The sequence below is a fragment of the Anoplophora glabripennis genome, unplaced genomic scaffold, assembly GCF_000390285.2.
Source record: "Anoplophora glabripennis isolate ALB-LARVAE unplaced genomic scaffold, Agla_2.0 scaffold17, whole genome shotgun sequence".
NCBI classification, from domain to species: Eukaryota; Metazoa; Arthropoda; class Insecta; order Coleoptera; family Cerambycidae; genus Anoplophora; species Anoplophora glabripennis.
The window spans coordinates 952,928-976,187 of record NW_019416231.1 but is presented as its reverse complement, the minus strand read 5'-3'; the positions used below and the strand labels follow the sequence as shown (position 1 = coordinate 976,187).

The window sequence follows — 23,260 nt, the reverse complement described above, 5'->3', positions numbered from 1 at the left end:
GAAAAAAGTTATAAGCGAAAAACGTGAATTTACGTAAAAATTATACAATTAACCACCCTGTAAACAATCTTCCCCCCATTTTTATGACTGTGGAAACTAATATGTTATTGTACATAATATTTAGCATCTATAGTGATAAATTCAGCTTGCCGAAACGAAAAGTTGCGAAATGGTCATTTCCCAGGTTATTTTCCCGGCCTATGTCCAAAATAGTGCAAAGCGAAAAGGTAATTAGGCAAAAATTTCCGATTTTCTAAATGTTACTCGAATCCCAGTCGACCTGCGGGTCCGGTAATGGCGTACCGCCCTTTTTAGTATATTTTGCCGTATATCTTCCGAATCACAGTCGCAAAACAAAGGAAATGATAGATGGAGGACGGTGGGCATATAGGTTAAAGGTCGACACATTTCAACTTCAGGACAGATAGCCGGTCGTGTAATATTTTATGTATAATATTTGCGAAAAGTCCTTAAAATTAATTTGTTTTGTTTGTTCATGGACTCAAGAGGCAGTCGATTATTCTACACAATGTACGCATTTAAAAATGTTTTTGCCCCGAAATGTCGCGTTCTCCGGGCAATTTGTGTTGATTTCTTTGCAGGATATTACCGTTCTACCATCTTTATTGTCAAAATGAGAATAGATTTGACTGTATACAGGATGTTTTATAATAGTATGTCTTTATACAAGGGGGGTGAATCTGCGCATGATTTTAAGTTAAAAAGTTCATATAAACAACTTTTACCCTACCCCTTGAATATCCCCAGATATCCTGCCATTCCCGTACTTTTGGCCCACCCTGTATAGAAAAGTGTGAATTTACATGACCTGATTCGGCTCAACCAATCAGATTAATCATGCGATCACCTAGTATGGTGTTACCACGCGTGTGTAGAGAACTGTACTATTTGTTCATTAGGCATGTTTAGATTTATTTGTGGCGGTAAAATACATATATTTCAAATTAAACCTATGAAAATTCAAAATTAGAAGAAGTTACTGTATAATCGCAATAGAACAAATGAAATCTTCTTAGCAAGACATATCCGTTATCTTTCTATTTGTTTTAAAGAAAAAAATCTCGCTTCCTTTTATATTTCCCAGTAGACTGCGACATTGACGCGCGATTTTTATTTTTTATTTCCCGTTTCGCGGATTGCAATAGCGCATCTAGACGTCTAAGGAAACAAAGGAGCATCAAAGAAAAAGCCAACCGAGCTGAACGAGTGCCACTTCCAGCCGCCTACCGGTGTGAGACAGGCATAACTAATTTAATTAATAAAATTACCTGGGTTTGACGCCACGAATCTGACAATAGTGTACCCCCCGTCGGGCACGGTGACGGTGTCCTTAAGCGGGGCGTCCAACAGGTTCCTCTTGATGAGTCCCTGCCTGTCTCTATCCTGTACCTCCTCCACGGTGACGTTCTCGCCCAGCCGCTCCATGGCGACTATCCTGAAATTGTGTCCGTGGATGTGCAAGGGGTGGTTGGCGTCGTAGGCGAAGCCCTCGTCGACGAAGACCAGCTCGACGACGGCGTCCAAAGGCACCTGTAAAACAGAACATGTTAATCACTTATATAGGCATGATCGTCATCTTTTATGCGTTCTTTGCTTCAAAAACACGCATTTGTTGACAATGTTCGTCATCAGCGACGTTACAGGGTGTTTTTAAATGAAGTAGCAAAAATGGTACCAGTGAATGTAGAGCCAAAAATAAGAGGATTGAAGTAGAAATGCCTTATATGAAAGTTGCACCCCTGAGGCGATATATCATCTTAAAGGAGGGGTGTTGAAATTCACATTTTAATTTTTTTTCTTTAACATGAGGAATGCTAGAGACACAAAACTTGGTATGAGCATCCTACTAATAAAGAGACAACTTTTCAATATTTGTTCGATCATTGGCGTATTTTATAAAGGAGTGAAACAGTCAACCCCATTGTAATATTTTATTAGAAATTTTTTATATGATGCAAATTATTTATTTAAAAATATTTATTGGGAAGACTGATTAATTGCGCAACTTTTTTGCCTCTTGTAATTTTTCGATAAAACCGATAGTTTTCTAGTAAAAAAATTAGATGCGTCACCGTTCACTAAAGGGGTAATTGCGAAAATTTGTAAAAATAAAGTAGGCGGATGTCATAACAAATAAATTGTTATTTATCATATTAATAAATTGCCACTTTCTGTCAATCAATAATTAGTACCAATTGATTAATTTATTATCAGAATAATTATGGTAAATAATATTTATACCAATGACGAATATGTCGACGTGCTCCAAATGTCTTTCGAATCCAGAAAAAATAGTAACGCTGCAGTAAGATTATACCACCAAAAATATCCATACCGACCGATTCCTCATAGACAAACATTGGCGTCGGTGGAAAGAAGGCTTCGTGAAACTGGTAAAATTCAACCCAATCGTGAGGGTGCCGGAAGAAGGCATAATGTCCCAACTGTTGAAACTAAGGAAGTTATACTGGAACATCTAGAACAAGACTGTGGTACAAGCACGAGACAGGTGTCCAGGCAACTGCAAGTTTCTCACAGTCTTGTATGGAATGTAGCTCATGAAAATCTATACCCTTTTCACCATCAACCCGTGCAAGAATTGAATGACCCTGATTTACCTAACCGCGTGGATTTTTGTCAATGGTACATTAATATTTCCAGGCATGACTTAAATTTCCTAATGAATATACTTTTCACCGATGAAGCAAATTTTCCTAGAGTAGGTGCAGTAAACCCTTCACAATGTTCATTCATGGTCGGAAGAAAATACTCATGAAATATTTGTTTCAAGATGTCAACAACATAATTTCAGTTTAAACGTTTGGATAGGAATTGTAGGAAATACTCTAGTAGGTCCTTTTATTCTTCCACACAGGCTTGGAGCGGTCGAGTATCTCAGATTTTTGAACGAAAATCTTCCAACATTACTTGAGGATGTATCCCTCGCTACACGTCAGGTGATGTGGTATATGCACGATGGGGCGCCTGCACATAGTCCACTTGCCGTTAGAGAATGGTTAAATTTAAATTACCCGAATCGCTGGATTGGTCGTGGTCGTGATGCCCCTGTTTGTTGGCCTGCACGTTCACCTGACCTAACGCCTATGGATTTCTTTTTGTGGGGACACATAAATAGTATTGTTGATGCCACTCCTGTTGCCTCCTTAGAAGAACTACGCTTAAGAATATTTCAGGCAGCAGATGACTTTCGCAATAACCAAGAACTGTTTGTGAAAGTGCGTTATAACTTCAAGAGACGTATTTAGACCAGTGCTTAAGCCTTCAAAAATGGTAAAAAGTGAAAAAATATATAGTAGGATGAATCCCATTGGAAAAGGAAGAGAATATAACAGAAATGAAAGGAAAAATAATTTACGGGCGATCTGAGTTCGGGAAGGGGAAGGGGGTGAGTTTTTAAGGGTAAAAAACGGTTTATCTTGATTTCCGGAAAAACTACAAGTCTTATGCTTACTTTACTTTACCGCTTACTTTATTTTTACAAAGCCGAGTAGTAAATCTGTTTTCAGTGTTCTGAATCTGGTGGATCCTTGAGGTACACCAGAAATAGCTTAGAAAGTATTAGATTTAATTGTTCATATATTTCTTTCAAAAACATTTTTACATCTAACAGAAAAGATATGTGACTTACGTGTATACCGTGAGGGCACTCGCAGTAATTTTCGACGCAGTTTTTGTCCTTGACGGTATCTTTATTACAGAACATGTCCTTAGTTATTTCATTTCTTTGGGGAAGAAGCGGAAATGAAGGCGTCTTCATGGAGATGTGGTTGAACTGGGGTGTGAGCAGGGCCAGATTTATATCACTTACTGAAACAAAAAAACAAAAATTTAATAGAAAGCATCAAATAGAAGAATCTGGCGTACGGGATAATAATAATAATACGCCAGGCCCCTCTCTCGCACAAGCGATTGAACTATTGATATAAAAACATTGCACATATTTGGAAATTTAAGTAATTTATTTTTTTAATTCTTTATCTAAATACTTACTGTTATTAAATCCGTAGTATGGTGCTTTATGAAAGTGAGAATTGTCCAGCTCATAAAAATCGTAAGCAATATAATACTGAAGATCAGGTTTTGACTTTAAAGAAGTGTCCCATTTTTCCAATGACTCCAGCTGGGGCATACTGATGTAGGTCGAATTGCTTTCAATACCACGATTCAAAGCATTTATTTGCTGAAAAAAAAAATATAATTACATTATTCTAGTAAAAACGTTTCGACTTTATTAGGTTTCTCGTTAGGGTCATCAAACCAAGACTATTTTTATTTTTGTCAATTTTTTTAGAACTATACAGGATGATTCACAAATAATTATTTTATTTAGTAGTTTTTAAGTTATTTAAAAAAATTTAAAATATTTGTTTAAATAAGTTTAACACTGTTTTAAAATTCACCAAAGAATACGAGTATTCATTTTTGGTCACCATTTGTGAATCGCCCTGTAGAATTATGTTGACTTTTTTTTGGATAGTTTAAATTTTAAATGTGCATGTTTGTATTAGCATTCCGAAATATCAATAAGCAACGTCTTCAGGCAAACTTCCCTCCCATTTAACTTAATTAATTTCTATTTAATTTAATTACAGTTTTATTGTCGAAACCATTAAGAAGGACTTTAATTAGGCATTTAATTTATCTGTTTCCTTTGGCAAATTTTTTCAAGTGAACACGACATTTAATTAAACCAAAAAACTTTTAGTCGATCATAAGTTTTCATACATGGGCGTAGTCGGGGGGGCAGGGGGGCACGCCCCTCCCCCCTATTCGTACTGCATACATCAAGTTTCAAAAATTACATTATTATTACTGGCCATTTGTCCAGTATAGAATTACCTTTTTGTTCAACAAACTAGCTCTCGGGCCCCCTTAGGAAGATTCCTGGCTACGCCCATGCTCGCAGTTATCCCTTTGCAATGTGCAAAACAATCGAATCAAGAAAAAATCGTTAGGTTTCAACTATGGGCTATTTCAAGCTTCAAAACACGCCATAAGTTCAAATCTTGTTGAAAAACTTACGGTTCCATCGTGATGAGAGGCATCGTAATCGGCGACTCCCTCAGGATAATCATCCACAGTCGTGTTCAACCCTTCGTACTCCAACACGGCCACCTGGTGGGCTCGCTTGAACCTCTCGTCGCAGTCCATCAGGCCCCTGAAGCGCATCCAATACATGGCCTTGTCCTGGTCGGCGTTGAGGATGAAATCGAAACGTTCTCCGGCGTAGGTCACCAGGGATGTTGCTGGAAATAAAAAAAAAGCGTTGGGAAAGTCCGTTTTCGTAGGAGATACGAAGTTTGCGGGTTCCCGACAAGTTTCCCCGTTCATCACGGTGTCATTGAGAGAAAGGCGTACGTAAACTTAGTCGGCTGTGGACTTACAAAGCAACTGGGAGCTATTTGACGGGTGATTCCTTTGTGAATGGAACTAGGCCTCCGCAATATAAATATACAAAGTGTTGTTTGTATACGTGAAAAATAATCAGGTTACGATAAGTATGGACACCAAATCTTACGCCATCGTATGTCCCCATCGAAAAGAAAATCGACATGTCTCAGGTTTTTTTTTAATTCTGATATTTTCCAGGTGGGTAGTTTTAATTAGAACGCCCTGTATAACCACAGAGACGAGGTTCCTAATCGTTGATATTGCAGGAAACAACTCTATTAAATATATCTCAGATAATCCCTGACCGTCGCCTCGAAGTAGATAAATATTTGACCACCTGACATGGATATGAAACGCAATAGACACAAAAGTCAATATTGATAGTATATGCAGAACAATAACTTTACATTCGAATAGTTGTGTTGTTTATTATTTGCCAAAAGGATTTGACATGAATAAAGTAATAAAATTAATTGGTGTGTTTTAACCGTTTATATCTCTGTACTTTTTAAAGTATGGATATATAAACATAACAATAAACACATTTTCAACCTTAAAATTGTATTATTATGCCATGTTGAGGAAGCATCTGCAAAATGTGCGTCAAATAATTTTGTTCTATCGTTCCCAGCGCATTCGTCATTTTCTAGAGAATCTTAGCAAAATTCATTTAACTAAACAAACTTAATTTGGCAATATTATTAATCTTGTAATAAATATGCAATGACTACAGTTTAAAAAGCTACTTTTGCATTTCAGTATTAACAAATAGACAATGAAAAGGCCAACGTCACAGCACGCCAGGCGTCTGCCATTATATATCGAATAAATTGATCGATGCGAAACTTCAAACTAGATGCAGCTATGTATATGTTATTGTACAATGATACGGATAGTGAGATTACTAAAATGTGAAGTAGTTGTGGCTTTGCCACCATTACTAAAAATTGCGTTTATTAAAAGCTTCGATTATTTTATTTTATTTTCGTTTTTGAAATCGCCCATCTCAACTCATATATCTGCAATAATTAATAATAACTGTTATAAATATGTCTAATTTTCCTTAACATTTACAAGTCTCGTTCATTAAGCAATGAAAATATTTCGCTAATCTACCTCTGGATCTAGGCGAACGCTCTTTTGTTAAGCAGCAAACCAAGATATAAATCTTAAGGTAATTGTTAATCACCGCGTTGAATACAAGACCGTAACTGGTAGCAAGTATAACAATTTAATGTTAGTGGTTTATTACGACGGATTTTAGCAAGGCCGATTTATACTTTTTTTTCCGCTATTACGGCTTAATCTAAGATTTAATTTGCATCATAATACATGAAATATCGACGTAAAAATAGAAAAGTTTAGATCAATAGGATTAAGATGTGGAAACTGTATAGGCCATTGCATTGTCGTAACATAATACAAACGTTTTTCCACTTACCGTCGGTTGGTGCGATGTCACTGCCATCTGTGCTGATAACTTTCAGCGTGTGATTGTCCACTGAAATCTCTATAGGACAGTTCAAAAACCCAGCGTTAATCACCCTAAATCTGTACCGGTATCCCTAAAAATAACAATAAACGAATTACTTTTGTACAGCTTTATTTCTCATAGATTCTTAAATATGCTTTGAAATTTGAATTCAAAATATTAATGTACCGAACCTTCGTCACACAAACCTGAGATGATTAGTGAATTTTACTTTTCATATGAACTGTATAGACCCGATGTTGAAAATGTAATTCTTTGTCATTGGTAAAACAAAGACATTCTCTTATTAAGTCGTGTTATGTTAATATAATTACAGATTTTGTAAAAAAAAGTCGTTGATGCTGCAAATTAAATAACAAATAGAAAAAATAAACAATTACGTCCCAATCTACAGTTAAAAAGCAATAAACAACAACATTTACATAATTTAATATATTTTTTTCTTGATTACGTGCACATAATTGTTCTTGACCTATCCTTATAACTGTGTTCTAGTGATAACCTTGACTTGAATGAATACCAAATCAAATATTTATAAACGCAGGCGGCTTCTTTACGTTGCTAATTAATTGACAATGAATTATTTAATACCGAATTCTAACGAATTCAAAACTTGAGTGAATTTTGACATCGTTTGGTTACGATTTGCGTGAATATTTTTCCAAAGCAAGTTGTCTTAGGATTTTACTAGACACTGAATAGAGATGAGGGTCCTCCCAGGGGGTGGTTTGTGCAAGGGTTGATTTATTGAAAGTATTGCATAGAGACTGTTTCCCGATTTCTCCTGTCTTTCAGACCAACCTTTGGTTTAAGTAGATTTCAAGGAAATGATTTATACACCACAAAGTTTAAAGAATGTTTCAGACAAAGATATACATTGCAATTAATAAAAAGTCACCAGGAAATCATATTTTAAAGATATACAGGGTGTATCACGAAGAGGGCCCAGTAGGATTATCTCAAACAGTAGTCAGAATTGAAATCTGAAAATTTGTATACAGGGTTTTTTTAAAAAGATCTATTCAATGAAAACTGTCAGGTTCCTCGCACTTTCGGTTATACCGGAAGTCATCATCAGCTCTGTTATTTCAAATCAATTCAAAAAAACGGAACATAAGATACCTCTGAATGAGTATTACAAATTTTTCAGCACTTGGTGCATATCGACATTCTGCGGCTACAGCGTTTTGTCTACATTCACCGTAAATTTTGTTGTAACTTGGCAGTGTTATTTGTACTTTATGTTATTTAGATGTTACATGTTATTCGTAAAAAATTATAAAGAAATGATAATTTCCAAAATAAATGTTTCCCCATGTTTCTTGTATGGTCCAGGAATATGCAATTAAGTGGAAGTGCAATTAATTAACACTGCCAAATTCCAACAAAATTGGGTAAAGGGTATTTAAGATATTTACGAATTAATAATATTTTTACAAAAGTATCTTCAAAGCGAAACATCTGCAGACCAATGTTTATATGAACTTTTTGTCTTAAATTCACTCAAATAATCGTCTGTTGAATTTATTGTACATACTTAATTAACACCCTGTATAGTAATTTTCGCTCGCATCTTTGACAGAGGAGGTACTGAAAAATCTGGAAAAATGTTTTCTTACCGCATGTTACCAGAAATTAAAAAATTATTTTTGAAACAAACTGACTTATTATTCAAATAACCACGTTGTTTATTAACAAAATTAAGCATTATTTATGTCGATTCCTTCAACTGTTTTTGTTGAAGTAAGTCACATGTTTTCGTTAATTTTTAACACCCTGTACATTTTCCGGTTTTCCCGTTTCCTATTACATATTTAAGATAACTTTTTTGTTAATTCCGCATTATACTTATACCCTTTGAAACCAACTATAAATCTTCCTCACCTGTTCCACTTTAAATCTGGCAGTTGGGGTATACACAGTCGTATTCGTCCCGTCATCGAATTCTTTAAATCTCCCCAAACCGTTTACCAGCAAAGTCGTAGGCTTGTTGTCGGCGTCGTTGTGGTGGTGAGCCAAGAATTTTTCCAACCCCGTTTCTTTCTCCCAATCTAACACAGCGATCACGTGAGCGGAAAGGTCGTAATCGTAGAATTGGAAGTGTGGATCTTGTTCTTCCGGTACCCTCACGATGAATGCCCCGAAGGCGCCGTCCGCCCTTTGCATCCCTAAAAATACGCGCAAATAATTGATTTATGTTTTAACACTGCTGGTTGGAATTAGTTCTAGCGGAAATTTTATTTTCAAAACATTCCCATTCCCAACGGCGCGATGCCACTGCAATGTTTTGCTGACATTCGCCATAAATTGACGAGAAATACAGAAATAAAAAATTATCTCACCTATGTGGGAGTGCCAGAAATGCGTCCCAGCCTGCGCCGCCTTAAAGGTATACCTGAAGGTGTCGTGGGGCAGGATGGGGCACTGGGTGACGTAAGGCACTCCGTCCATATACGGGGTGTTCTTCTGGTGCTGCCCGTGCCAGTGGATGGTGGTCCCCTCGCTGCTCAGCATGTTGGTGATATCCGCCACGATGATGTCGCCTTGGCATACCTAATAAAAAAATGTCGTTGAGAAATAAACGTTAGAGACGATGATGAATGGGCATTTCTGACCTCGTTGCGAGTTAATGATGTATATAGAAAGGGTGAATTTTAAAAACAGTTTTACCTCGTGTCTCTTCAACTGTAACGGTAAAAGTAATATGCAGTTATTTGCCACAAGGAGATTTTCAAAACGTGATAGTAAACAGCAGAGAAGTTCTGCAATAAGATTAAATGGTTTGTGTAATAATAGTAATTTTAGCTGTTATTTCTTAAGAAATGTTCTGAAGTTAAAATTCTATATGAAGTGTTACATAAAATACTTCTAAGGTCAAGTGAATAAATATTATAGATTAACAAAATTTGATTACTAATTTTAGGGTCTTTGTTCTTTACTTATAAGTCAATTTGTCAATATTAAAAAGAACGTAAGAACCACCCTGTTTATATATGGCATGTATTTCTTTAACTTTAACTTATTAACTAATATACAGGGTGTGGCGTGTATAATCTATAAAAATTAAACTACAGCTTCCTGATGATATTTGTAATAGAAAAATCTTATACGAAAAAGTTCTATCTCCGCGTTTTTTTTTGTAAATAAGAATATCGTGCCGATTACATTAAAACCGAGATTCTTATTTCTTACTTTGCTTAATTTTTTAGTTTGTGCACAAACTAGTTTTACAACGAACCGAGAGAACAATGCATTTACTATTTCCAAACATGTCGATATGGCGTCAGTGTATGGTGCAGCCGGAGAAAATGCGCTCGCGGTGACTAAGATGTACCAGGAACGATGGCCACAACGTCAACCCCCATGTGCAAATACAATCCTACAGTGCGTTCAGCGGCTGCGAGATACGGGAAGTGTTATCCCTCGAAGAGAAGGGCGTGGTCAGCAAGTGAACCTTAATGTTGAAGATGCAGTGTTGGAAAATCTTGACGAAGACCCCACAATTAGTACTCGACGACTCGCACAGCAAGTAGGAACCTCATCTTGTAGCGTACATCGCAACTTAAGGCGCCAGCTGTTGCACCCCTATCATCTGCAACCAGTTCATCAGATTTTACCCCCGGGTTGTAATCAACGAATGCGTTTTTGCAGATGGTTTTTACGGCAATGTGCAAATCAAGTAGATTTTCCTGCTTATGTTTGTGTGACAGATGAGGCGACATTTACCCGTGATGAAGTGAATTTCCATAATATGCACATATGGGCCGATGAAAATCCTCACGTGATTAGGGAAACTCATTTTCAACATCGGTTCTTGGTAAATGTTTGGGCTGGCATAATGGGCGATGTACTTGTGGGTCCCTATTTCTTTGAAGGACGACTAAAAAACCAACATATGCTGAATTTTTGGAGAACCGGTTGCCTGAATTATTGTACGATGTGACATTACAAGTTCGGGCATGCATGTTTTGTCTTCAAGATGAAGCTCCTCCACACAGTACTCGAGAAGTAACGACACTTTTGAATGAAATATGTCCTCAGCGATGGATTGGATGCTTTGGTCCTGTGCCGTGGCCACTTCGGTCACCCGATCTAACTCCAATGGACTTTTATCTTTGGAGTCACTTGAAGTCATTGGTTTACAATACTCCAATTGCTACGGTGGAGGAATTCCGAAATCGTATACTTAAAGCTGCTGACATAATTAGGGGAATACAGATGCTTACGGATGTGGTTTTGTTTGCGAACTCTTGCAGTAGCAACAATGCATTTAAGATAGTAATTACTATTAATTATTATAATAAGAACATCAGTTTTTTTAATATCTATTTTTCTTAGTTTGTACTTTTGCATTGAAAGATTCCCAAAAATTGAGAAGTATCTTTCAACGACGATTTGTTTACGCGATTGGTCTACAGGACGTAACTTACCGTACAACTTACGGACAGGACCGTTTCAGAGAAAATATTTTGATCCATAATTGGACTTTAATTTACGAAAAAAAAAACGCAAAAGTTGAACTTTTTCGTATAAAACTTTTCTATTGCAAATATCGCTAGGAACCTGTAGTTTAATTTTTATAGATTATACACGCCACACCCTGTATAACAGCGCTATTAGTGTTTTGTTTATCTATTTTTAGCGGTTTAGCCTTCGTTCCTTGACCTCGCGTATATTTCGCAAAATAAATATGAAATTACATAGAAATGACTTGATTCACCTTCTTAGAAAATTGTTTTTGTTAAATACGGAAGTCTAGCGAAAAAGCTTACAGTCGTACAAAGCAGAATATTGAAGTATATAAAATAAATATATTGTTCTAATAACAAAAAATAAATTACCTAAAAAAGAACAGTAACAGTGTGAAATAAAAATAGAAATTACAATTTTACTATACCATAATTGGATTTGTGACTTTTCTGGGCGATTCTAGATACGGACTTAAATGTTCATTACCTTAAAAAAAATTAAAAGCAATTATAGTAATACAGTGGAGTTTGACTATTAAGATTCCTTTTATAGTGATGGCATATTGTGACATATTTCTACCTTCAAGTTTGTTTTCATGTAGATTAAATTTCAGTCTATTTATTACATCATTCTCTTAGTAGTACGACGCGATTTCATTGTCCTTTGGGATGTTGTTATAACCTCACTTCACTGTAAGTAATAAAATTAATTGTAACTTGCTACACCCAACTTAAATATACATAAACATTCAACATTACATCACTGGTCATATTTGTTGACGAATGCATAAAAGAAATCGACTGTTACGGCTGCCGTACTGGGTATTTTTATGTTTATTGTGTGAAATATTCGATTAAGAAAGATAAGAAACTGGGACTAATATATAATCGAACTAAGTGCAGTATGCAAACATTAAAAATGTTAGTAACAAATACCTCTATGGTGGGTCCAGGCAGCTGTCTGTTGATGGTGACCACAGCCCTCTTGTGCCCGTCACCCGGGACGCAGTCCTGTCGGAAACAGTCGCTAGTGTTGAGAGGGCAATCGTAGCAAGCCTTGCTGAGCGTGTGGTAATATTCTATTTTAAAGTGGTACCGACAGATCATAGGAGAAGCACCCTGCGTGCAAGTTCTGGCACAGGGGTTGTCTTCGTTTAGAAGCACGTATTCCAAATGGACGTCTGTGGCGTTTTGATCATCTAAAATATAATTTATGAGTGAAATATCACTTCACTCCAAAGATATTGAAAGATGGAAAGGAGTTTGTCGTTATTGTTTATTTAAGCCAAGGAAATTGTGTCAGAATTATTTGAAAAGTACTGATATAGCCATTTGATGCACCAGATTTAAATCCATCATTTTTATTTCAAAAGCTACATCAAAATATTTTAGAAATTCAATTTAACAATAATTTGGTAGAGTATGGACAAGTGTCTTTGGTATTTTTTGTAATTAAATGTATATTAAACCAATGATTTAGAAAAGGACGAGGTGACGTTTTGTATTTTCTTTAGCCTTCCGTGCTATAATCTGTTCTGGTCGTAGCTTTTCAAGAATAAGTATTTATTTTGCATGACCAACTGAACAATACTGTGTTTATAGTATTACCATGTATTTTAAATGGTCTAAAATTTTGTTATTAAATTGTTATGATCGACTTCGGACTTACCCGTACGTCCTTCCTTGTAAACAACATTCGCCTTAACAGTGCCAATCACGAGAAGCGAAACTACCAAAAACATTGTTCCATCTAAATAATAAAAAATAATGTACAATTAGTAAGGCAATGAATAACAGAAGACGAAAACAACAATAGGCGGTTAATTGAATGTTAAACTGTTTTGGGAATACAACGTACAATTGTTGGTGTTGTTATAAACATAAAGTAAATAAATAATAATTCAAAAAGATGTAGGCATGTAAATTGTGTTTCTTTATATTTTACGTCGCTTCTACAGGTGCTACTTTTGGGGACAGAAGAAAATGTATGAAATATCCCGCTTCTTGGATGTAAGGGGGGCAAGCAATTTTTTTCTGGAATACCTTCAGTGCAACTCGCATAATAAACGTGTAGATCTCTAGATCTGGGCGAGGTCCGGAACATTTTCAAAATTGCAAAAATGTTTAAAAAATTTAAAAAAAAACTTATTTTATCTGAGTTTTTTACCTATATCTTGGAACTTATGCATTTTGGAAGAATATTGAAGAGGAAAAAAGTTTTAGAATAGGATGTTGCAAAATAGCAATAATTGATGAAAAAAAGGTAAAATAATCAAGTTTTTTTGGATAATTTTTTAAAAATATTTTAGTACAAAAAAACTTTATAGTATAATAAAACAACACACGAAATTTCATTAAAATCGTCTCGACAGTTTTCGCAAACTAATTTTTTATTTTGAAAAAAATGTTCGAATTTTCAAAATGCTGCACGGCCTCAAATAAAGCATCCAGATACTTGAAAATTTTTTCACATAGAAAAGACCGCTCAACCTTCCAGATGGTTTTTGAAAAATTCAAATCGGTTGATTAGGACGACCACAGTAAATTTTTAAAATTAACACTTTTTTTATTTTTAAACAATTAGATTAAATTTATCAATTTGCAATTTAGTTTTTTTCAAAAATTATAACTTTAAACTACTATTTTCTCTGTTATTTAACAAAAAAATTTATTTCCAAATAAAAAAAAATTAATTTGTTTAAACAAAAATTATTTAAATAATTGTAATATGTAATTATAACTTGGTCTAATTATCGTCATATCGCTGACAACGTGACCTTTTTTTAGGATTTTCAGGTTTTTGAAATTTTATTCGGCAAGTTGCTTACTGCGAAAGCTTTTTAATTTAGAGGCTCCATAGAGCTTACAGGGCTGGACCCACCCCAAACAAAAATTCTAGCTACGCCCATGACAAAATCATTGATTTAATATTGTTTGTTCCTCTTTATTTTTATTTCCTTCAACCACATAAACAATGCCTAACATGTACAAAAAAAAAACGGAATACTCCAATAGAAATAAAAAACTAAACACATAATAATTATTAATTAATTGGTATTGGTTCAATACCCTACAAAACGTGAAAGTGTTCATAATATTACATTTAATCCAGTCAATTAATACGCTGGCAGAACCCGTATACACTGGTACGTACCATTAAGAATACATTGTTAAAAAATAATTATCAAAGCACGCGCAAAGCCAAATTACTTAATAAAGTCGTGTTGCAGTTACGAAAAAAATACTAATCACTAATAGCGACGTTATATAAACGTTGTTTAGATGTTTGTTGTACGGGTGTATTGCGGAATTTAAAATAGTTGCTAGAAGTCAATAATCTGCTGGGATCTTAGTGTGTCAATGTCACTAGAACGTGTGTTTGCTGTTACGCAAAATCGTGTAATAATTCCATTAAAGATTTAAATGCTGCGTCATTCCGAATCCACCAATTATAATCCGTTGAAAGGATATTACACAGGTTTAGATTCCCGTTAATTATTTGTCAATTTGGTTGCTACTAGTTTTTAAATTATTTAAAAAAATTAAAAATATTTTTTGAAGTGTAACACCCTGTATCTTTTTAACGAAGCGTCCTAGATAAAAACTTTATAGGAAAAACCCCTTAAAATTCACCCAAGAATACGAGGTTTCATTTTTGGTCACCATTTGTGAATCACCCTGTAGAGAAGTTAAAAATATAGAAGTATAAAAAATACAATGTTACATTATTGATAGCTTCAAGCAAAAGCAAATAGATAACTGTACTGTTTAATATCAACTGATTAAGGTTCATTTAAAATTATGTCACATATTATGTTATCGAAATCTTAAAAGATCATCAAATATTGAAGTAAGGATTGAATTAATTGTCTAAAATAGACTCGTTTTGAGATTTTACGTTTTGTTACATTTATAAATATAATTGTAGGCATGTAATAAAAAGTAAAAGTGTAATTTGTATTATTATTATCAATAAATAGAAATCACGTAAAATTTAGGAGATACTAATAAATTTCTACTTATAAATAAGTACAATTGTTATTTTTTTTAACTGTACTACACCTACTTTCGCAAATAAGTAGGCCATATCACTAATCGAATGACGTCAAATGTCGTGCTTTTTTTTATTATGTACCACACATTTCAAGCTGTTAATTCATATCTTTGATTTGATAAAGCAAATGTGTGAATTCTAAAGAAAATGTTATGTTATTTAAAATAATAACAGGTATCGTTAGCTCAAATTATCCGTGTATTTAATTATTAACACGTGAGGTTTATTTGTTAATCCGTCGTAATTTTCCCAATTTAAGCGGTTTTGTCCACGTGCATTTACACCAGGTCAAAATTTTGTTATATCTTTAGCTCTAATGCAGGATTTCCTCTTTTCCATGTAATAATTTAATCGTCAATTGATACATCTTTTTTTTATTAACTGTAAAAATAGTTCCCCATTGTTTAATCGTTAATTTCTATCTTCTCAGAATAGAATAACTAGTTTCATAGAAAGGGGGGATGTTACTAGCAGCAAAAAAAAATTATATAATAGCATATTAATATTTATTAATAAATATCGCAACTAATTCACTTGCATCACTTTTTTTATTACTCCGAGAAGTTGTAAAATTTAAATACATGTTTTTTTACAGCACCTCAATGAAAATAAAATCTCAGCGTTATCAGGGACTAAAGAAATCCAGGCTAATCCGTTTATTGTTAATATTTATAATTTTTGTAGATAAACAATCGCTATTATTTTCGTACAAATCCCCACCTGCTTATATTTTATTTAAATTATCAGAATCATCCCGCCTGATCTTGTCAAATCTATGCACAATTGCAATACCACTTCAGGCGTCTCCCAGGGTTCTCACTTGGGGCCACAGTTGAAGAAAAGAATCGTTTTTATATCGATCGCGCGCGATTATTTGAGGAAATGTCAACAAGAGTTGTTTGTAAAAATATAAAATGTTTAATCCTTGATAACAAAGCCGATATTGAATGAAAATAGAACTTGTTAAAAATATAATCAATCACGCTGCCACGTGCTAAACGGATATCAACGATTTATATTAAATTTTACTTATTTACATTCACAAATACAGTTTGAGAACCGCTATTTACATGGTCTCCAAAATGCCATGTTATAATAATACTGGTAAACAAAATATCCCTCTTATTTCTCCCTTTCGCAATTGTAATATGTGCCTATAATAAATTAAAAGTACCTGAATCACACCAATTTCCGCATTGCTGCACTGCACTGCTAGGCAATTTGTCATCAACTGAAATTTATGGCCGGTCGCCTAGTGCGGTTGTGTTTGTGCGCCGTTTGCCCGCGCACCCATTCCTCAACTGGTCGACCAGACCTGTATATGGGTATGGCTAAATTAATATGGGAACAAGATTTCAAATATTCCAATGCCGAGTTGCTGTGTAGCGACCGAACCTGGTACATACCGCCTAGCTCTTTGTCTTCAATTGAGATCGGAAAGACTATATCAATGTAGAGTTCGGGAAAAACCGCCCTTAACAGAACCGTACTTGCTCACGCTGCTAATTTTAAATTCAGTTCTTTGTAAGACTTTGTTGCGTGTATTTCATGTGTTTATTTTATATTGGGGGTATAGTTCAATGCTAGTTTGGTCACAGTATCAGCAGTTAGGAGTATTGTCTGTGGGTTTAGGGTTTAGGTATCATTTGCGTAGATTTCTGGTATCGAGAAACATTGTTTCACTTCACTTGATAAGATATTTCAGAAAAAACGTTTTGAATGTGTTTGAATTCTTGAAATGCTTGCTTTTATGATTTATTAAAAACTTATTTTAAGAGCTAGTTATCTAGATTTAAAATTTGAAAAATGTAGAATTTAAACATTTCTCTGTTTCGCAAATTAGTTTTTGCCTTTTAATTAGGACATACTTTCTAATAAGGAAACACCTGACTCATATGCCGTTCATATACGTACACTATTTTTTTTTATGGAAAAAATTAAAATAAGACGTCAGCGTAAGCCGTTCATTTCCCAATTTTTTTTTGATCGGGTCGATGTAGGAATCCCAAGTGATGCCTATGACGTTAGTCCAAGTGACACAGCACCTTTGATTTATAATCTTTACACCACCCACATAAGTTTAAGAAGTAGCTGATTCCGGGCACGTAAGGAAAAACCGGACAGCAAAAAAGGACTAGGATGCATTTAATCGGACAACATACATGTGATAATTGTGGTTTGATCCTACAATTATCATTAATGTATGCGGACAATTCAATACCGAGCGGAATATTTATTACGGTTTATGCATGTTACTCATGTGAGCTGACGCTGATATACTGGGTGTTACAAGAAAGTAGATCAAGCCGTTAACACAGATTCTTTGGATAAATAAAGTGGGACCTTTCGTGTAACATTTTTTGTTTATACTCTACTTTTTCAAAATACGAGGTGTCGAAATTACGATTAAAAAAATTATACTAGGCACAGAAATTAAGGGATATTAAAAAAATCCCAAAATTTTGGGTTATTTTCAAAGATCTGTAACTTGGAGGGAAATGGTTGCAGAGAGAATAAAGAAATAAGGAAATTGAAGCTTCAAGTGTCTAGTGACAGTGACAGAGTAATTTTCCTGTTTCTGATTTCTAGGACAAGAAACATGTAACCTACTAACCATGATATGATCTTGTGGAATCTTTTCTAAAATTTATGTTTTTACCAAACCGAATACAAACTTCTTTTATTTATATACGCTTAGAGGTCAGGGTCTTCGTCTCCGTATTAGTATTCCGACGGTGGACGTACCATTTTTTGCATGCCCATGTCATAAAAAGAATATCACACGATCTTAGTAGAGACGAATTTTTTTTAGAGTTGTGCAACACTTTTATACCAAAGTTATGTCACTAATTAATATTATAACCTTTTTCGTAATTTGCGAGGATATGTGCAATATCCCAGCTTAAGAATTCAAGAAACCATGAGAAAATACGTATGTCGGTCGATAATACAGGCTTTTACGTTAACGACATAACTGTACTGAAGTTACTTAAACGATATTATTTACTTATGACTTAATGCAAAGGTCGTGCAAATTATCATGGTATACAAATTGGAGTGTTGAGTTTACACCACTATTCACTTATTATTCGCAACGCTCGCTTGATTGCGGTTGTGAAAACTATTTGTTATTGACATTAAATTACTTAAATCGGTATTGTCATCTTCCGGAACTTCTTATTACTCATTTTTATTTGAAATTCAATGCCCATTAGTGGCCTTTAATGGTCGTTTAATGTTGTTAATTGTTTCGGAAAATACGAGAGAATTCCTCGTCTTCTTCCTCGTTTCACGGACATCTTCATTTGTTGTTGGTCTGATTTTTCATGCAGAACTGACATCTCTCCTGAATTTTATCAAGAAGCTGTATCCAAATAAATAAAACAAGTTTTCTGTCATAGACTAGATACAGAAGAAATAACAAAGCAGTAAGGTTGAGGGAATTTGCTGTTTATTTATAATTATATCACCGACTAAGCTATAATTTATGTTCAACACTAATTTATACATGTAGTTTCTCTTGACCAGTAAAATTTCTTAAGCTGTAACCTTTTTTAACGCTGAAACCGTCGTTTCGTCACTGCCACTCGTGACTGTTAGGGTAAAAAGAATTTTAAGGACATTGCCATATGTAGAATTTCACAACTTTTTTTTAATTATTACAAGTAGAATCCTAGAAGCTAAAGCGCAACTATTAATTCACGAGGATTCAAAGTGGAACTAAAGTGCGTTCATTTTATAGCAACAATTTTAAGAGTTCAACAAAATGTCAACATCCATACAGTGCATTCATGATGAAATCAGGTAATTATTTTGTGGATTGCGGACATAAGAAAATTGTATACAGGGTGTTTCAAGAAGAACGTATGCAGTCATCATTGATTTTTTTTCATGGAATACCCTGTATATTATGCCATTCTTGAATTGTATGGTAAGTTCTGAACACTTTTTGTATATAACATACCATATCTCTTAAATCGTTTTCGTAATATATTCCGTGTATGCAATTGTCTTATGTCAAAAAATCCGCAACTAAAAATACTAATCGAAGTGTCCGAGCGTTTTTCCCCAAAATAATTACTTGAATTTCGAACAGATCTGTTTCTTTCATCCTTAAAACTCCCAGAGAAAACTAATAAATACTGTGTAACAGTCGCGTTACAAAAACACGAGCATAATTCGCATCATCTTTAATAACCTTCGGCTTCACTGTCCATAGTTAGCAAAGTCATTCTCAGTTTTAACAACAGAACTCACTTGGCTGTCTATCTCTTCCGTTCTATTGACTCTTCATCCTTCAAGAACGATTTAATATGTCCTCGACTGTACCTACCTTAATGAATTGACGAGCAAATAGAAAAAAATTAATTATCGGGTGTTTGTTGTTTATATTCGCTCATCCTTGTTCGTTTGTTCGTGTTTAAGCGGTCGTTAGAGATTTTTTTCTGATCACTTCTTTATGTTCGGTCTGTAGGTGTTTAAGCACTTGAACTTGAAACCGGATTCACGTGGCTTTTGAAAATTTCAATGCTACTCTCTATGAGCTGTTTGAAAAGAATATCGTCGCTACGACAACATAGTGTGCCATGTGCTAAGACAAAATAAGTCCTAGACGAGGCTAAGTCGGTTAAAGTCGTTGTTAAAGGAGTGATTTATTTTCATCGCCTTCTAAGACCAACAATAAAAAGTGAAGTAAAAACAAAAAAAGATACAAACATGTTGATGACCATCTTTCAGTGTCATCAATTACTGGCGACAGCCTACACAAATATATTAATTATAATTTTCGGGGAATATATACTTGTTAGAAAAATAAAGGAGATTTATGATTATGGTAATGGTATCTTGAATGCTCGGTTTTGCCCGAGTAGGTAATTCATATTTTGTTACAATTGCAGCGACCTTATCGCAGCTTATCTTTACTTGTGAAAAAATGGCAATTAAAACTATAATAGTGAAATTAACGAAATTAAGAACATGTCAGGATCGTGACTCTGTTATATGATATGCAACCAAACTCCGATCCGTAATACCTAAAAAAAAATGTGATGGGAATTTTCAAACATTAAGATTTTTTTTTTCGATTTTATTGGAAGTATATATAAGTAATTTGGCATGAAATGTTTAAGTTTTTTTCAAACTCAAGACGAAAATAGACCACTGCCATCGAAAACCCCGCAATTTTTATATCACGGTTTTCTACAATAAACTGGTGGGTTTTAATTTTCTCTTGCCCGCCACGTGACTGACTTAGACAACCGACATCGCACGGCTGATACTGTCAACTAAAAATCCCTAAATCTTAGCGTCATCAGTATTAGTGATTCGTTTACAATGAATAACGACACACTGTTACGTCTACGCTGCGATAAAGACAGTTTACAAGCTGACAGAGATTGAGAAATAGGGAAAAAGCATATAATTTTACTTTTTATGTTTATCATTACGTTTCCTTAATTTTTATAAACATTTTTATGCAAAAAACACATTTTTTTTAGTTTTTTGCTTATAAAACCTAAATTAACGAAGCAATCTGAATACTATAAAGAGACAATTTGTAGAGAATCGAAATACGAATAAAACGAGATGTCGATCGATCCGATCGGATAATTAGAATCGAAAAACTCCGGTTGAAAAATTAAAATCGGGACCGCCTCCAACGCATCTAGAAATTTTGCAAAATAAAGCACCAAAAAATTCAAATTGCAATTGTGGGAAAACTAATGGTCCGACAGCGCCTGCTTTGTGTTAAAAATGTTGTTACCGCCGTTCTTGGTGGTGAAAATTCGAAATATTTGGAATTATTCAAATTTCGTGGCTGAAAACATACATAGGTATTGAATTCTCGAAACCGAGAGAGTTATGCGAAACTAAATGTGTACAGGACATAGCTACTACCATGCGAAACATCGCCATATTTTTAAAAATGTTGTCACCGCTGTTCTTGGTGGTGAAAATTCGAAATATTTGGAATTATTCAAATTTCGTGGCTGAAAACATACATAGGTATTGAATTCTCGAAACCGAGAGAGTTATGCGAAACTAAATGTGTACAGGACATAGCTACTACCATGCGAAACATCGCCATATTTTTAAAAATGTTGTCACCGCTGTTCTTGGTGGTGAAAATTCGAAATATTTGGAATTATTCAAATTTCGTGGCTGAAAACATACATAGGTATTGAATTCTCGAAACCGAGAGAGTTGTGCGAAACTAAATGTGTACAGGACATAGCTGGTACCATGCGAAACATCGCCATATTTTTAAAAATGTTGTCACCGCCGTTCTTGGGGGTGAAAATTCGAAATATTTGGAATTATTCAAATTTCGTGGCTAAAAACCGATTCCCGATTCCGATTTTTCCGAGTTTTCTTCGTTTCTAATTATCGGATCGGTTCGGTCGACCTCTCGTTTTATTTATATTTCGATTCTCCACAAATTGTCTTTTTATAGCATTCAAATTGCTTCCTCAGTTTAGGATTTATAACCAAAATACTAAAAAATGCGTTTTTTCCATAAAAATAATTAATTAATGGTAAATTGGAGTAGGAAACATGTAAGTGTATATCTGCAGACTACTTGCTACTAGTATTTTAGTCACAAAATCACTGATTTAAAATTCTATTGATCTTTGACTGCGAAAAATTAAAGAAATCCTTATATTTCATCATTTTTATGCCTTACTAAAAGTGCGATTTCTTGTTTATAAAACGCCAGCCTTAAAAGACGCCTGAGGGTGGAATTCGAAACGTAATCCCCCGAAATTAATAAACTTATATTTAACAAAACGGTGTTTACAATGTCACTATTTTTTATATCGTTTTTCATATAATGTTTTGATAGAAAAGGACATAAGTGAGGTAGAAAATACATTGTTTTGTAATAAAAATATTTCCAATTCCGAGAGATTTTCAATTATGAACTGTTATAGACATTGTTCCGGTTTAATAAAAAAAAATAGAGTTGCATCTAATAAATTTTCTAACAGTAATACTTTTTTATGTGATGCAATGTGATTTTTTCCTCAATTGTTAAAAATAAAAATGTATTAAATTAAGACAAAGAAATTACTGGAATTTCAAAAAAGGACGCACCGAAACATACTTTTGTAAATACGATTTAATACCTTCTAGAGAATTTAAAATATTACTCACGCATTTAATGAAATCCAGTTATTAGCAAATCCACCGTTCGGCACTAGATGGTCACTCCCTTGCAAAACAAAAGTCACAGCCACTTTAGAGCATACCCACACATTTAAAAAACGGAAATGTAGATATAGCGTCAAATATAACACTTTTTAAAAATCGCGCTGGCGGAGGGGGTAATCCTTACCGCGATTTAACGTAATACCTGGACTTACCATATCTACACGGGACGGAGATTGGAGAAACCAAAATAAATAGAATAAAATTTAATTGTCGATTCATACCGAGCGGCAGTCGTTCGGCTCTCAGGTGGTTCACTCGCTTATACGGGTTGTCCCCAGTCCCCCTCAATTAGTGTACAGATTTTACTACGTTTTTGTGAGATTTATTTTTTGTGGTACTAGAATTAAGTTTTACCACCTCACCACTTTTTATACGTAGACAAAAATCGATCAGGGTTTACTTTATGTAAAAATTGTGTCCCTGATTGGACCGCCACTGGCTCTAGTTGCAAAAGTACAGTCCCATTTAAAAAATAAACGTTTGTGTTATGACAGAAAAACTGGAAGTTTTAGAAAAATACAGCGTACTTTGTCAAAAAATCGAAAAATTATTTAGCGTTACAGGATGATTTTCATCGTTCATTTTTTTCAAAAATCGAAC

At 34.5% G+C, this 23,260-nt stretch overlaps 1 protein-coding gene across 1 annotated transcript in view; it reads right to left on the bottom strand.

The window, feature by feature from the left end:
• The window catches only part of LOC108917773 (L-ascorbate oxidase), a 27,421-nt gene extending 4,627 nt beyond the window's left edge, over positions 1–22,794 (bottom strand). The window contains exons 1-10 of the mRNA XM_018724522.2: positions 22,604–22,794; positions 13,064–13,144; positions 12,331–12,593; positions 9,268–9,478; positions 8,810–9,093; positions 6,875–6,998; positions 5,065–5,288; positions 4,033–4,222; positions 3,671–3,849; positions 1,290–1,551 (exon numbers count right to left, since the gene is read on the bottom strand). Of these exons, the coding sequence (XP_018580038.1) occupies positions 1,290–1,551; positions 3,671–3,849; positions 4,033–4,222; positions 5,065–5,288; positions 6,875–6,998; positions 8,810–9,093; positions 9,268–9,478; positions 12,331–12,593; positions 13,064–13,144; positions 22,604–22,607 (1,822 nt within the window). The 5' untranslated portion in view covers positions 22,608–22,794. The remainder of the gene's footprint in view (positions 1–1,289; positions 1,552–3,670; positions 3,850–4,032; positions 4,223–5,064; positions 5,289–6,874; positions 6,999–8,809; positions 9,094–9,267; positions 9,479–12,330; positions 12,594–13,063; positions 13,145–22,603) is intronic.
• Between the last annotated feature and the right edge of the window lie 466 nt (positions 22,795–23,260).